Below are 18,201 nucleotides of genomic sequence, written 5' to 3' on the forward strand. Positions count from 1 at the left end.
GCACCAGCAACAACACCAGCAATGTAAGAGATTAAGTCAGAGGAAATAAAATCACTGAAAACAAGAGAAAGTATAGGATGATCAGAAATCTCTGCAGTGTGGTTTTAGAGTTAGTAACATGCCCTCAATTCCTTGGATACCTGTAGTTACTAACTTCTGAAACTCTACAATCTTCAATAATATACAGCTATAATTAACCTCTCCCAGTGTGCCAACCATGATCCTAGCCTTATGATGTAGATTCTGCTAATATCTCTCTTTTATTGATGAAGAAACTGAGGCTTAAAAGGGCTAAGCAACTTGCCCAAGGCCATCTAACTGGCAGTTGGTAGAGCTAAACTTCATGCTCCTAAGCATTATGCTCCTAAATTTTATGCAAGTGACTATTTGGTCTTTGCATAGGGCTGTTAAGCATAAACAAGACTGAGACAAATGAGTGAATATAAATTAATGATTGAATGAGACATGTGTTGATTCTAAACTATACACCTTCAAATCCTACAAAAACTAAGCTGTTACTTTCAGTGCCTTATATGGGGGTGGGGGGGCCCTAATCCCTAATAAACAAATCTGTCAGTACTTGTCTTTGTATAGACACTGACACAGATTCGAGGAAAACTGAACTTTTGCGGGGGGGGGGGCAGGGTAGTATGCTAATTGTACTCTTAATCAGTTAGTTATTCAGTAATTTATCAAGCATCATAGGATGGTCAATTTTATGTGCTGCCTTGGCCAGGTATGGTGTCCAGATATTTGGTCAAACATTATTCTAGATGTTTCTTCTTTTTTTTAATCCTTTGCCTTTTATTCCCATGACATATGCATTCCAATACTGAAATTCATTCATTCCAATACTGAAAGCCTGTATGCGTTTTGTATATTCTTACCTTCTTTGTAATATATAAACTGATTATATGTGTATATATATATATATATATAAATGTGGGTTTATTTCTGCACTTTCTATTTTGCTCCATTGATCTATATATCCATTTATGTGCCTGTACCACACTGTTTTGATTACTACAACTTTGTAGTATATCTTAAAACCTGGGATTGTGATACCTCCAGCTTTGTTCTTCTTTCTCAGAGTTTCTTTGGCTAATCAGACTCTTCTGTGGTTCCATATAACTTTTAGTTTTATTTCTAGAAGCTTTGTGAAATACTCTGCTGGTATTTTGATAGGGATTGCATTGAATCTGTAGATTGCTTTGGGTAGTATAGACATTTTAATAATCCTTCTAATCCATGAGCATGGAATAGCTTTCCTTGTGTTTGTGTCATCTTCAGTTTCTTTCATCAGTGTTTTACAGTTTTCAAAGTATAGGTCTTTTACCTCTTTAAGTTTATTCCTAGGGTTGTTGGGGTTTTTTTTGGTTCAATTGTAAATGAAGTTGTTTTCTTAATTTCTCTTTCTCCTATTTTTTATTTGTATATAGAAATGCCACTGATTTTTTTTTAATTTTTTAATATTTATTTATATTTGAGAGAGAGAGAAAGAAACAGAGAGACAGAGCATGAGTGGGAGAGGAGCAGAGAGAGACAGAGACAGAATCTAAAGCAAGCTCCAAGCTCTGAGATGTCAGCACAGAGCCTGATGCGAGGCTCGAACTCCCAAGTCATGAGATCATGACCTGAGATGAGGTCAGATACTTAACTGACTGAGCCACCCAGGCACCCTGAGAAATGCAACTGATTTCTCAGTATTAATTTTGTGTCCTGCAACTTTACTGAATTCATTTATTATTTCTAGTAGGGTTTTTTTGGTGGTCTTTAAGCTTTTCTATGTATAGTATTACATCATCTTCAAATTGTGACAGTTTAACTTCTTTACCAATATGGATGCTTCTTTTTTTTTTTTTTTCTTGTCTGGTTGCTGTAACTAAGACTTCCAGTACTGTGTTTAATAAAAATGGTGAGAGTGGACATCCTTGTCTTCTTCCTGATCTTAGAGGAAAAACACTCAGTTTTTCATCATTAAGTATGATGTTAGCTGTGGGATTTTCCTATATGGCCTTTGTTATATTGAGAGATGTTCCTGCCAAGCCCACCTTTTTGAGAGTTTTTAGTGCTTTTTCTGCATCTATTGAGATGAACATATGATTTTATACCTTGTGTTGATTTGTGAATATTAAATCATCCTTGCATCCCCAGAATAAATCCCACTGAAGAAAACTGAACTACTTTCAATAGTAGATGGCAAAGTTGGAATACATTGAGGGATGCATGTTAGAAAGATTTTTTTCTACTATAATGACTTAATTTATAAGATTTAATCTAATAAAATATTAAATTTTCCCCAAGCCTGTTATTAGATTCTGGTATTTTAAAACTTAACAAATGAAAGCCTATTGAAATGCTTATAAAACTTTTTAAAGGAATTATTTTTGTACAGTATCTCTTTTTTTATTTAAATTTTCTTAGTCAACATACAGTGCAATATTGGTTTTAGGAGTGGAATTTAGTGATTCATCACTTACATACAACACCCAGTGCTCATCACAACACATGCCATCCTTAACATCCATCACCCATCTAGCCCACATTCCACCTACCTCCCTCCATCAATCCTTAGTTTGTTGTCTGTCATTAAGGGTCTCTCGTGGTTTCCCTCTCTCCTCCTTCCCTGCCCTTCTCATATGTTAATCTGTTTTGTTTCCTAAATTCCATATGTTAATGAAATCATATGCTTTTGTCTTTATCTGATTGACTTATTTCACTTAGTATAATACATTCTTCCTCCATCTGCATCATTGCAAATGGCAAGATTTTATTCTTTTTGATGGCTGAGTAATATTCCAATGTGTGTGTGTGTGTGCGCGCGCGTGTTTGTGTGTGTGTGTGCGTGTTTGTGTGTGTGTGTGTGTGTGTGTATACACCTCTTTTTTATCCATTTATCTGTCAATGGATATTTGGGCTCTCTCCATAATTTGACTGCTATTGATAATGCTACTATAAACATTGGCGTGCATATACCCCTTTGAATCTGTATTTTTGTATCCTTTAGATAAATACCTAATAGTGCAATTGCTGGATCATTGAGTAGTTCTATTTTCACTTTTTTGAGGAACCTCCATACTGTTCAGAGTGGCTGCATCACTTTGCAGCCACCCCACCAAGAGGGTTCCCCTTTCTCTGCTTTTTCCCCAACACTTGTTGTTTCTTGTATTATCAATTATAGCCATTCTGATAGATGTGACATGGTATCTCATTATGCTTTTGATTCGTATTTCCCTGATGATGAGTGATGTTGAGCATCTTTTCATGTTTCTGTGAGACATCTGTATGCCTTCCTTGGAAAAGTATCTACTCATGTCTTCTGCTGATTTCTTAACTGTATTCTTTGCATTTTGGGTTGAGTTTGATAAGTTCTTTATATATTCTAGATAGTAACCTTTTATCAGATATGTCATTTGCAAATATCTTCTCCCATTCTGTATTGACTTATCCCAATAGTTCATGTTTGCTTTTGTTTCCCTTGTGTCAGGTAGCTCTTAGTTCTGACCAAAGTAAATGTTTGCAGTTAAACTCTGAGGTTTATGTGACTTTATCTCTCTCTCTATGAAATAATAAATATTTAATACTAGTATATTTTTAAATAATTTTATTTCTCCTTTGACAAAATGTAGTCCTATACATTAGAGGGAGGAAAAAAGTAACTTTAATACCTTTTCATTCCCTCAAAGAAAATAAGTTATTTTTGAAGTATTTCTTATAATATTTTGCCAATTATTTATAGTCTCCCTATATAATTTTTATCCTCTATTTTGCTTTTATAGATCACTTAAATGGGAAAATTTGGCCAATGCTGTTCTTATATCTTCATAGAGGTGAAAATTTTGTTTCCTGAATTTGGTGTTTCAGGAGATTAAGAACCTAAAATTAAGTTTTATCTCATTCTTTTTACTTATGTAAAATAATTGAAATGATTGTTTATGAAAGGAAGGGAGGCAGTCATCTTTCAACAAAGTAAGTTGCTGCCTACCAGTGAATTTAAGGGACAGCCTTATCACTCCCTAAAACACTCCATATGTGTAAGGGAGGAAAAAATATCTTTTTCCACTACCCTTCTAAGTTCTTGGCTGGGATTCTGTAGGAGAAAACAAATGAACAAGAGAATAACATATAAAAATTTATTTAATATAAGTTTTACATGGCATGGGAGCCTTCATAGGGAAAGATCTGAAAGAGGGTTAAACCTGAGAGTTTTTATACCAGGTCTGATGAGGAGAAGACAGTGGCAGGAAAATGTGGTAGGGCAATGAGAGTGTGTGCTAAATTTAGTTACACTAGAGGAAACTTAGTAAGGCCTGTTTGTTCAGATTCCTGTCAGTGTCCCTCTGTCTTAGAGATAGGATGTCTCTACCCTCTGAGTAGAGGGAAGACACTTCTCAGCTGAGAGTTTTATGTCTTGATTCAGAGAAAGCTCACAAAGTCCTTTCTGCACATGCCATTTCTTCAGCTTAAAATATTCAGTATACCAAGATGCGTATTTAGGAATAGTGTACCCTGAACACCATCATCTGAAATTTTGCTAAAGCTTTAGTCATTTAGCATAGAATGTAAATATTCCCAGTTAAAATACAAATACCCTGCAAGAGGCAATATTTTAATCCATTATCAATTTTTATGATAGTAAGTAAGGAGAAGAATATCAGCAGTCTGAAGGAACTACTCCTAAGTTCAGTAGGGACCAGTAGGGGTGAGAAATACAGAAAAGTAAAATGTGAGAACATGAAGATGGACTTTACCCACTTGACAATAAAGACATAATCCCAACTTTCAAATAAGAAGCCTGGAGATAATCTAGTCTAAATTCTTAATATAAGAGTTGAACAGTTCGTGTCAGTGGAACTAAACAGCTAAGTTTCTATTGAAATCATATTTTATTTTTGTTTTTATAAGAAAGAAACATAAGGGGCACCTGGATGGCTCAGTCAGTAAAGCATCTGATTCTAGACTTTGGCTCAGATCATGATCTCACAGTTTATGGGATAAAGCCCTGTGTCAGGCTCTGCACTGACAGCATGGAGCCTTCTTGGGATTCTCTCTCTCACTCACTCTCTGCTCCTGGTCCACTCACACACACTCTTTCCCTCTCTCAAAATAGATAATTTTTTTAAAAAAAGGAAAGAAACATGAAATGTTAATCTAGGTAAAGGTTTAAGTCAGTGATATCTGTTCTAATACAAATTACAGGAATTTCAGAGCAAATAATAATTACATATTTTAAAGAGGAGATAGAAAGTGTTTCTCATATGGTGGCATAAATAACATTAATAGTTTCAAAGATAATACACAAGCCAAACTGTTGTTTTTGTTAATGGTTCTAAATAGTGAGAATTTCAAATTTTCTAGAGTTCATATTAAGACTGGTATTAGTCTTGTAAACATAGGTCCAACTGATATTATCTGTAAACAGATACTTTGAACGAATGTTATTCTCATATGCTTGAAATCAAAGTAATTCAGAAATACTTGTGTTCAGAGCAGAATAGATATAAAAGGTTTAGTAGGATTTTTTCCATCCCATTTGGGTCTAGGTTCAAGCTACCTGAATTAAAATTTCTAGCTAGTTGTATTTCCATATCTGAATGGACCTTGTGTAATGTGAGACTATATGGTACCCATTGCTGGAATGTCCCCACTGACAGTGCAGAGCCTGCTCAGGATTCTTGCTCTCCCTCTCTCTCTCTCTCTGCACCCCCCCCAGGATAAATAAGTAAACATTTTAATATAAATAAATAAATAGCTACAATGCAGTGTTAAATGCTCTATTTTTGAGGCACACCCAGAAGGAGGAATGTAAGAATGGTCACCCAAAGCAGCTGATACCTGAGATGGGTTTTGAAAGAAAAGTAGAAGTTACCCCAGTAATGAAGAGATAAAGGGCATTTTAAACTGAAAAAAACATACTGTATGAGTGCACAGAGCGGGTGAGAAAGATACATTCAGGAAATTATAAGTACCCTGGATATGCATTGCTGGAATACATGAGGGTAGGAAATGACTCTAGAGTAGGCAAAGGCAGCTTCATGGAGAATGTTGCATATGATGCTAAGAAATTTGGGATTTATTCCAAAGACTGTGAGAAAGTATTAAAGAATTTTATCCAATAAGTGGCATGCTCGCATTTGTATCTTGGAGAGATTAAAGCATTGTGGAAGAAGGGTGAGAGGGGAGATAATGATGCAGGCAAGACCTGAAGGATGGAATCACCCAGAGATTTGATGTGTGTAAGCATTTCTCCATATTTGCAGTTACAAAGGGTGAGATCTCTAGATTATCCCTAAAATCAATTTTCATGAACCCTTTGGGTTAATACCTATGCTGGAGAAAATCCAGAGAAATGGCTTTTGTTGCTATTTCTTTCCCTTTTCTCATACTGTGTGTTAACAAAGAGAATTCTGCATCATGACACTTGCTGTATTGAAAGATGGTGGTGCCACTAGCTAGGGAAGGCCAGGAGGTATTTAACACATTTGGTGCTGATACAAGTTATTCTAGGTTTGACACAATTCTGAAATTCATTTACTTAGCAAATATATAAGATATATTCTAAGCACTGTATTAAAGCATTATAAGAATTCCATAGATGAGGTAAATACAGATCCTATAAATTGTTTAAAGTATTGGTGTGCTCCTGAAACCAATACTACACTGTATGTTAACTACCTTGTATTTTAAAAAATAAATTTTTTAGAGGGGGGGCAGAATTTGGACACAGACACACACACATGGAGAAGGTCATGTGAAGATGAAGGTAGAGATCTGGGTGATGTACGTATTAACCAAGGAACACCAAAGACTTCCAGCAAATGACCAGAAGCTAGGAGAGAGGCCTGGAGCAGAGTCTCCCTTGCAACCCTAGGAAGGAACCAATCTTGCCAACCTTGATCTTGAACTTCTGTTTTCTAGAACTGTGAGAGAATAAATGTCTATTGCTTAAGCCGACAGATAGATAGATAGATAGATAGATAGATAGATAGATAGAGCATTTCATGGGGGAAACACTTGAAGGATGAATAATATTTGGACACTCAAAAATAATGAGAAAAGGTATTTAGACAGAAAAGTACAGGAGGTAGGCAGGACATATACTGGAAACAGCATATGATTTGGTTTGTTTGGAATTGAAGTAGGTCTTATTCATGAGGGGTGAACTTAGAAATTAGGGCTTTGTTCTATAGGCAGCCATGAAAGGTTTCTCAACAGGAGGAGTTTTAGTCTAACAACATTGTAAATACGATGAATTTCTGAGAGGAGAGGAGAGTTGAAAAAAAACAAAAATGTATGTCATCCTTATCTATTAATACTATTCTAATAATCCAACTCTTTTGTCACAGATATTTTAAAGTATTTGTTGTGATCTGTTTGTAAATTGGACTACCAGATTTTGTTTAATGTAAATATTTATTTTTGTTATAAGCATACACTTGAATGCTTTTTGGTAACGTCTGTCAGATGGAATGTTGAGCTGAATGATACGTTTTTGGGAAGAGGAACAGCTTACTGCAAGACAGGGTAGGGTCACTAGTTCCCAAAGAAAGGTGATATTTACTAGAATATATCACAGAGTGTAATCAATGTAGTAACAACTTGATTCAAATAGCTGACTAGGTGACGGCTATAATAACTGTTTTTATAGCTTCTATTGTTCCATAGCAGAGGTCCTATTGTAATTTCTATGGATTTCTTTAATCGTGTCTTTTATCTTTTAATTCCTTCAAATAGGTCATCAAAAATCCTAACAGTAAAAATGTTTTATGAACACTGCTAGGTTAAAAAGTTACTGTTTATGAGTGCCACTGCCACTTTTGCCAAAATCAATCTGAAAAATTGTGATGACATTGTTAGAGTATAAAGATGTATATATGACTGGAGCTAATTATCACATAAGTACTTTGGCTTATTGCCTTACTAGATTCTAAAGTGGGTACTTTGAAGCTGACACTTTTTAAGTTCTTAGTTTCTACAGTAGCATAGTGTGTAGCTGTTGGGCAATATACTCAGTATAGAACCTCTGTAAGTACGAGTATTGTTATTCCATATCTGTTTTGCTGCCAAGCAATAGCTTTTTTAAATACGAAAGACACATGCAGAGAATCTAAATTTTTGTCTAGAATATGAGGAAAGCAATGGGGTGACAGTCATAATCCTAAAATATGTATTGCTGCATATTCATCTCTAATACTGCTTTAGTATTAGGGACCTATACACACTTGTCTCCCACTGCAATACAGTTAAATATGACGGAAGTTCTTAGAGCATGGAGAAAGTATTTATCTCAGATGTGTATTCTCTGTCATTTTGTTCTCCTTGCCATATTTTGCCCAGGACAAATAGGAGTCAACTTTGAGAATTAGAGTCACTAGATGTCAGAAACTGTCTTCTATCTCACTCTTTACTTATTGTGTCTAGCTAACACAAAATATACAAATAAACCTAATGTTTTCAGATAAACCTAATGTTTTATTATGATTATGGAGGACTCAGAAAATAAGAAAAGTAGTCAATTATCTACCTTTACAATATAATCTGGCAGCCTCTCACATGTTTAGAAATTGCATAAAGGAGTTCTACTTCATCATATGATGTCTGTTACACATGAGAATTTGTAATGGAGACAGAGAAACTTAATTACCAAGGACACTATATCCTTAAATCAAAATTGTCTTCATTGTTCAGCTTACTTAAACCAAAGGTAATGTTCATGGTAAATGTATTAATATGTAACTAGGCCAATCTTATTCTTCTCTGCTATTTACCATGTAGTTAAGGATAGATATATAGAGGGTGGACCACCTTAAGAGCACTCGCACTTACCTAATCTTATTTGCACTAGAAGTTTTATGACAAGAGTGTTCTTGGATGAGTGCTTTTAAATGTTTTCCAGGACTTTTTGATTGAACTAAACTAAGAATAGGGGAAATGTGGTTTAAAGTTTTATTTCTGTTGTGCCTTATCTTTCAAAATGTTGAGATAGCCTGAAAAAGGTTTGGAATAGCTTTGCATTTTGGATTATAATTTTCTTCTTCCCAAAAAAGTCTCTGCTGCCATCATATTTTGTGCAGCATTTTAACATTTAATACGGGTTTTTAAAAAATAAAACTATAAAGCACAGCCAACAGAAAACTCTAGGATAATAACAAGTTTATGACTTACTTCTAGTGATTAAAAGGCAATTTGGACTGAAATCTTTAAAAGCACATAATAAATCGGTGGTGATACTGATTCACAAAATCATCTAAGTGTTCTTGTATGGTTTTAGATACAGATTTTAGATTTTGCCTATTTGGTACAGAGGAGTACTTTTTCAAGCCAAATATTTATAGAATTTATCCTGTAAAAATAAATATTATTTTTAAAGTCACTAATTTTCTGATATGTGGCTGACAAATTGTATATATAAGGCACTCGAACGTAACTTACATTGTAAAGCTTATCACAGTCTAAGCATTGTCTTTTCTCTTTTATTTCTGACTTTCAAAGGAGAGAGTCTAATTGGCTCAGTCTGCATCAACTATCCACCTTCACCCTCCTCTTCCCTACTATACTGTCGGTGATGATTGTGGAAGGATCATCTGATACAACCAGGGCAATCTAGGCTCACCCTTTCTTAGGAGCAGTGGTTGGGGCTCTTTCAAACAAGAAAGTGGGAGCAAGCACCCCAAATATGTCTACTACCTTGCTTGACTAGGATTGACTTACATTGTTTTTGCTACTTTAACAGCACCAGAAAGAAAAAAAAATGTTCACAGTTGATAAGGGCTGTTTGATAAACAGAGAGACTCTCTGGCAACTGATTCAGAATGGCAGGTATAGAATCATTTGCTGAAAATATTTGAGTTGTTAGGTTCTTGGTTTGTGGCATCAAGAATGTCCATATTAAGGTATGTCCTAACTGAAGATAAAAGTACTATCAGAGTAACTATATGCTGAGAACAAAGCTCTGACTGTTCATAAAAACTGCAATTAAGGACACTGAATAATTATAAATGTTTGAGAACCTAGTGCTGATGAAATCCAGGGTGATCTGCCCATGATTATACATTCTTTGTCCTTTAAGAAGACTCAAACTAAACAATGTACACTGGTGTGCTAATGTCTACTTCTCTTTTTATTTTTCAAAACTTTTTTGTAATTCTTTCCTTTATTATTAATGCCAAATGTTTTCTTTAAAGAAAAAATGATCAAGCAGCAACTGACTAGAAAATTTTGAATGTAAGACACATGATCAATCTTCGCTATCACTTTTTTTTTTTGCAAGCAACTTCACTTTATTTTTTTATACAAATAGTTTATTGTCAAGTTGGTTTCCATATTCTATCACTCTTGAGAGTAGGAGCCTCAGTTTCCCCTTTCACCATTTAATGAGAAAGAAAAAACGAAGTAGAATTCTAAAGATAAACCTACAAACTGGAGCAATCAGACACCCCTGTAAAATTTTTATAACAAATCTGGAAAGTCCAGGAAGCACACTGTGTTAAACTCATGGCATTTAGTGGCAGGAGCAGATAATAAATAATGATATAAAAAGGAATCTCACATTTCTAACAGAAATTTAAATACTTTGAGAATAGTCAGAAGACTGAGTTCATAATTATTAATTTGCCTCTCTGATTTCATCATCTACTACTTTTTGAAATATACTGTGCCTTAGTTGGAGACATATATTTTTTTCTTTAGGATCATATGATATTACTAAATATTTGAAACTAATATATGCTTTTAGTTACCAAATTAAAAGTAAAACTCAATGAAATCATAAGCACCCTTCTAACATACAAATATAATAACACATTATACCTTTAGAGAACAAAAAATTGGAAAGAATGGAAATGTCAGTTAAGTTTACTTGAGAAACAGCCAACAACAGAAGTGTTTCCAACCAGTGCTAATGACCTAACAATTCTAAACATAATCCCATTTACAATCATTTGCCCAAAGTAGATAGGCTTTGAAGTATCAAGTTAGATCTGAGAATATCCAATTTACTTTCAGAGCTGTAAAATAATCATGGCAGTAGTAATAAACCGAGAGCCATCAATATTATGCAACCCATGTGATTGCCATTGATTTGCTACATTCTGATGACTTTTACAATACTTCATTTAATCAGGAAAGTCTACTTTAAGTTTTTGACTCATCTTATTCCTTTCTTTTTTCAGTTCTATTTTCACATTTAGCTTTTTTTCCCCTCCTTAGCAGTACCTTACTGATTTAGATAAAATACACACTCAAGATGAGTATTCAACATCATGAGCATTCAAGATGTTTAGAACTTTCAAAAGTTCAGGGGAAAAAAAGTAAAAAAAAAAAAAAAAACAAATAAAACCAATGAATCACTGAAATAGTAAATAGTAAAAGTTTAATGTGCACATACCAAAAAGACAGACTACAAATCAGTAGCACTCAAACAAAAATAGAATGAGGCTCAGGGCATATTGTTATAAAGCAGCTTATTCAATGTGGAGGTAGTGACTGCTTATTTTTCATTTTGGTTACAATATTAGAATTTTCTTAAATGAAAGAAAATTGGTTAGGAGTCACCTCAGAACAATTTGGGGGAACAATTTAAATTTTGCGTATGATTTTCAGAGGCATAAGCAAGAAGTGTCCTAAGTTAAGTTAGTCTCACCTGTCTTGCAAAATAAGCTAACTAAACTTTCCTTATATGACTAAACAAGTTTTGTCTGCTCAGGGAATTTTTAAGTCTGGTCTCCATTTGTATTAAATTTTAACGTACTATCTCCTGTGGATCAATTACCTGTGTGAGTTTCCCTCCCACACTCAAGTCCACACACAAATGTTTTCCTTAACTTTCCTTCTCAGTTTTATTCGGGGTCATATTTCAGGCAGCATCAACATTCCATTCAGCGCTGCATTCACTGCAGAAGGGGAACTTACCCAGGGCCCTTTCACTGCTGTGCTCCAGAGCTTCAAAGGGAAGGTCATTGTCATTGTGGGGCATGTGGCAAAGCATACAGCAGAGGTAAGTGCGCTCAGAAACGTCATAGTCATGTAATGATGTGTTATCTACCTGTCTCTTATAATAGTTTGTCTAAAAGTATATGTCTTTAGGAGTTGGTCATAAAGCAAATGTGCTTTGCCTATCTGTCTATAGAAGAGTTTGTCTACTTTTTCCCAGTAAAAGAATTAATGCTTTTCCCTCATTGTGCAACATTAGGATCCATAGTAAATTTAGAAAGATCCAAATGATAGCCTAAGGTGGGGTTTTTTTGTTGTTTTTGAACTCCTTTCTGAAATTGCGTAGAAATAGCTTTAATTCCTTCCATTGGAGAAGCATAGTGGGGCTTCTAGTGGGACTAGAGGCTCTGAAAGCTGACCATAATAGAATTTTTGGATTTGGGGATTTTATCTACTATAGGCTCAAAGCTCTTTTTTTTTTTTTTAATGTTTTATTTATTTCTAGGAGAGAGAGAGAGAGACAGCGTGAGCAGGGGAGGGTCAGAGAGAGAAGGAGTCACAGACTGAAACAGGCTCCAGGCTCTGAGCTGGCAGTCAGCACAGAGCCCGACACGGGGCTCGAACCCACGAACCTCGAGATCATGCCCAAGTGAAAGTCGGACGCTTAACCGACTAAGCCACCCAGGCGCCCCTCAAAGCTCTTTGATGATAGAGAATTCTGGGAGGATATCCACTTTTAGATAACAAGGAGTATGTGAAAAAATAAAATGTCTGCCCTCTCCCCTATGTTCTAAGCAGATTGAAAGTAAAACAAAGAGTGGCATATGGAGGTCAAAAATATGACCATTGCTTTTTATAAAAGACAAGTTAGAGAATATAGTTTAGTATGAGAACAAATGGGCTTACTCACAAATCCCCCAGAATTGGTGAACATATCTAGATAGGGGCAACACTGAGCCAGGACAGGCCCTCTCTCTAAAGAGAGGGAAGGATCTGCTCCTGGAAAAGCAGCCCAGGTAGTTTGATCCCTGCAGGTAGCTCATTCCCAAAAGGAAGAAGGGCAAGACAGGGCCTTCCCAAATTTGCCAATCAAATAGATCGCTACCCTGGGCAGAGTAAACAGAGGAACAAAAGGAAAGTAAGGAATATACTTAGAAAAATTTCCTTCTCAAAGAAATGAGCAATGGAGATAAAATATTCCCCACTAATATGTACATTACTTAGTGTCTCTATGAACTGAATAATCCAGAAAGGTAGTCAGATGAGAACTTTAAAACTTTTGGTGATAGGCCTTTTAAGCATCCTTGTCTCAAAAGTTACAGGGCTCACAGTAACATTGGTTTTTAACACTAAATGAAGGTCAGCCTTGATAATGAAGCTTAATTGGCCATACTAAAGAAGGATCTGAGTGGATATTAATTATGTCATATATCACTCACTTTCCCTTTTATATAATTATATCTGACAGCTGACAGGGAACAATTTAAAACACCTATTTCAGAGAAAGTCAGAATATTAAATGACAAATGTGCAATTTTAAGTAAATGAGAGCATTTTAGAACTAAAGTCTTGGTATCTAAATTATTTTTATGTAAATTGTTGAATAATAATAATAATTACTACCATAATTCTGCTGCTGCATTAATCTGTATTGCCATATCATTCCACTGAAAAATATCAATTTTCAATTACAATGAATATCAGTACATTCAAGCCACAGAAGTACTATTGAGAAGCACATATTTCTGTGTTCCAAGTAATAGAGAGCTGTAAGAAGAAATCCTTACAATGATAATAATCCTAATTATTGACTGGTCTTTGTAAGTAGTAAGTACTTTTCATATGTTATTTCATTCTTCACAACAATTCTATGAGGGAGATATTATTCTACACATTTTACATATGAGAAAAACTTAGACTCGGTTTTAATTTGCCTGTCTCAGAGCCAGGATTGGAACATGAGTCCATGTGACTCCATAGGCCATACCCTTAACTCAGTGAGTCCTTAAGGCTTTTGAGTCTAAATGCTGCCACTGAATCTGTTTTTTGTTTGCTTGTTTGTTTTTAATTTTTTTCAACATTCATTCATTTTTGAGAGACAGAGAGACAGATCGCAAGTGGGGTGGGGCAGAGAGAAGGAGACACAGAATCCAAAGCAGGCCCCAGGCTCTGAGCTTTCAGTACAGAGCCCAACACAGGGCTCAAACTCACAAACCATGAGATCATAACCTGAGCAGAAGTCGGATGCTTAAGCCACCCAGGCGCACCTGTTTACTTGTTTTTAACTAGGCTTATTCTGACTTTTCACTGATCACAGTAGTTCTTCGCAGTGTATGAAACCAAGACCTGAAATAAACTTTTATGCTCTTCAAGCTAACAAGCTTAAGATATGTTATAAAGTACTCACCATTTGAAAGATGATTATCTAATAAGTAGACCCTATATAATTTAATATTCTTAAATATGCCAAATGTTTTCAAGCATCCTATTCATTGTATTGTACTAATCTCTAGATTTATGTTCTAATGTTACCAAAAAGGTTTTAACATATATATATATATAAGTGAATAAATAATTCATTTCTTTCATTAAGTTATCAATTATAAAGCATTTGTCATTTGTTATACACAAAACACTGTGAAATGCTATAGTCATAGTGCAAATAAATTTGCAGGTCCAAAATGTGAAAGAAATCTGGAGGCATGACTATTTAGATGAAGTAATAACAGTATATGATAATAATAGTAATAAATGGGGCAGGTGGGTGTCTCTGACTCTAGATTTGGCCCAGGTCATGACCTCACAGTTTGTGAGATCAAGCCCAGACTTGGAGGGCTGACATCATGGAGCCTGCTTGGGATTCTCTTTCTCCCTCTCTCTCTGCATGCTCATGCAATCTCTCTCTCTCAAAATACATAAATAAACATTTAAAACTATAGTAATAAATTAAGAGCCATCACATTATGAATAAATTAGCCAATGTCTTCCTTATGAGAGACCAGGTACTATCATGAATAATTCCTTTGTCTTCAAACTCCATGGTCATTAATGCTTATAGACAACAATGACTGAACAAGTTGTATGCTCAGTATTAGTGCTTCAATACAACATCAGGAAATTATTTTTGAGATATGACTTAAGTATTTGTAGAGAGATGGATCTTAATAATTTTTTTTCCCTGTGAGGCTAAAAGGAACTTAAGGTATTTATTTACTTATGCTGTTCCATCATCTTTTAACCTGCTATACAGATCTGTATGACTTTACTAAAGCTTTCTTCCCACCACCAGGTAAGCTGGAAGCATCTCCATTTAAAGTCTCTTTACTGGAATTCTCTTTATCCATGGTTGTGCTGGATAGCTTCCATTTGTTCTGCCTTTCTTTCTAGATCCACTCTCCACACTTATTCACCCTGCTCTCTGCCGTAGGAGACTGGCTTCCATATTCTCTGGCTTCTAGCTAAAGAGAGCTAATGGGTAGTTATAACAAGTTATGAGAGAGAAAGAGTCAAGGATATTTATCCGTCTGTATTCTTCCCTCAAAAATTCTCAGGTTTGCTGAATCCCTTTACTGAAGGTTAAAATTTCTCTCCAGGAAGCCTTCTCTAACTACTGTCTTTCCAGCCCCGACTCCCTTTGGTGCTAGGGGTGAAGGAGATATACAAATGGCCAACAATACATGAAAACATACTTGACATCATTAGTCTTTAACGAAATGCTAATCAAAACCACAGTGAGATACCACTTCACACCCAACTGTTGGCAAGGGTATGGAGAAATTGGAACTCTGGCTCAAGGCTGGTGGGAATGTAAACTAATGCAACTTCTGTAGAAATCGATTTAACGTTTGGCAGTTCTTTCAAAATGTAAACTTAGTATTACATTATGACCAGCAATTCCACTCTTAGGTAAATACCAAAAAAAATTGAAAACAAGGGCTCAAACAGATACACTCTTGTATACCGGTGTTTATAGCACCACTATTTAGAATAGCCAATAGGTGGCAACAGCCCAAGTGTCTATCAACAGATGAATGAATAGATAAAATGTGGTAATATTACACTATATATATATATATATAGTGTAATATTATTCAGCCTTAAAAAGGAATGAAGTTCTGATACATGCTACAATATAGATGAACCTTAAAACCATCATGCTAAGTTGAAATAAGCCAAATACAAAAGGACAAATATTCTGTGATTCCACGTTAAATAAACTTCCTAGAATAGGCAAATTCATGAAAACAGAAAGTAAATTAGTGTTACTAAGGACTGAGAGAGGGAAGAATGGGAGTTTTTCTTAATGGATATAGAGTTTCTATTTGGGATGATAAAATTTTTGGAAATAACTAGTGGTAACAATTTACACCATTGTGAACGTACTTAATGCCACTTAATTGTACACCTAAAATGGTTAAAATAGCAGTTTTTAAAAAGTTCTAGAGTTTGATGTGTTCAGAATACCCCACTGCCCACAGTTCATCTGAGCCCTACAGTTTTTGGTCATAACGGACATTCTTTCATATAAGAGCTGTTCTTATTGAGTCTCATCTTTTTTCCCTTATGAATATTTTTTTAAAAATCAAAAGCACGAAAGAAACAGTGATTTCCAAACAAGTAACAGGTTGAAATCATTGTATTGCACCCAGCAGCTGGCAGAGTCCTATTTTGAAGAGATTAAGAAAGCCACAGTTGAATGCTGTGAAAAGAAAGCAGAGGTACCAATTCTAGTTAGTACAGTTACAAATTATCTTTGTAAATGTTTATGATTTTTATGTCAAACCCATATCTGGAGTAGGGAATTTTTTATTTACAAAAGTAGGCACTGACTGTAATTTTTCTAGTTTTACATCTTCTGTTAAGGTCTAGTAAAAGAGCTAGACTGAAAATCCAACAAATGAAAATATTAAATGAAATAGAGTATATATAGCTCAATAATGAAAAGGGTTCTCAGTGTTTAACACCTAGCAAAATGTCATTGAACAACTGCAAGAAAGAAAAAATGAGATACTTGTCTAGTGAATGACAGTATTAAAATCACCCATTTGACATACAAATTAGAACCAGAATGTCTTTTGAATTACATATATGAAGGATTTACTCTATAATGGCCAAGTGTATTGAATATATTGTCTGCAGTGAAATAGGAGAGGGCAAAACAGATCTGATAATTATAGCTTATTTTTGTACTTGAGTAACTGTAATTGGAAGATACCTGATCCTGTTTTATTTATGTATTCATTAACTATTTCCTCTAATTATAATTGATTAGCAATTTATTGGTTTCTTTGTAATTACTACTTCATAAGACTTTTTGTATTTGGCCTAGCTTCCACATTAAATACACCAGGAAACCTTTAGTATCTGCCATTTCTTACCAGGCTAAAACATTGCTTTTCTCCTGAACAGGGCAAAAAAACAGGACTACAAAAGAACTTAGTTTAATTAAGGTACCATATAGAGGCTCCCTGTACCAGGTCCTACTGAATCTCACTTGTCAGGTAATCTTTAATTCACCTTAACGCTACAGGTTAAATAAAACAGTGAGCTATTATATAATCAAGCACATGCAGGTATTCTGAGAACAATGTTGTGCCAGCATCAAGGAATGTCAGGTAGTCTTAAGTGAGTGAAAGTGGACTCCTGAGTCTCAAAACTGTCTACTAATGCTCCAAGGGTGAGTCAGATTTTGTGCTGATCCTTGCTGCTGTGTGGCTGAGTTAACTTGACAAATCAAACAGATGCAGACTGCAAGTATTGGCAGGGTTAATGGGAGTAGGAAGACCTCTGTATCAAAACAAGGGTAAAGTCAATTCAGGCTTCGTATAACATTTGAAATGAAAAAGATGGAAAGGTCTCATTCTCATCACTGCAGAGATAATCATCTTTTTAAAATTCACATAAGAAACTACATCTTCAGTTGTTAAACTGGAATTCGATTTCCTGGGCTTAGAAAAAAAAAAATGCCAACATGATCTGTACAGAAAGCATCATAGAAGATATCTCTTCCAAAACCGAAATGTGCTGAATTAATCTCAGAGAGTTTGTGAATCAATCTGAGAATTAAGGCAGTAACTATTCAGATCAAAAGGGGGAGGCAGAGAGAAGTCCACCAGCCAAATTATGGATTTAATGGACCCACAGGAAGGAACATTGTTATATCCTTGATTAGATTTCTCAGATATAAAGGAAATTTTGATTTTTTAAATATTAATGAAACATTACCTAAGAGGAACTGTATGATTTGTTTTAGTACAGCACCCATTACTC

General features: G+C 35.1%; 1 protein-coding gene across 3 annotated transcripts in view; it reads left to right on the forward strand.

Moving 5' to 3' along the window:
- TBCK (TBC1 domain containing kinase) overlaps positions 1 to 18,201 on the forward strand; it is a 192,281-nt gene that overhangs the window by 157,620 nt on the left and 16,460 nt on the right. For all 3 annotated transcript variants that reach the window (XM_039255615.1, XM_039255614.1, XM_039255616.1), the window contains exon 25: positions 11,836 to 11,995. In XM_039255615.1, coding sequence (XP_039111546.1) covers positions 11,836 to 11,995 — 160 coding nt within the window. The remainder of the gene's footprint in view (positions 1 to 11,835; positions 11,996 to 18,201) is intronic.

Source organism: Hyaena hyaena, unplaced genomic scaffold (genome assembly GCF_003009895.1).
Source record: "Hyaena hyaena isolate Hyena2069 unplaced genomic scaffold, ASM300989v1 scaffold_535, whole genome shotgun sequence".
Lineage (NCBI taxonomy): Eukaryota > Metazoa > Chordata > Mammalia > Carnivora > Hyaenidae > Hyaena > Hyaena hyaena.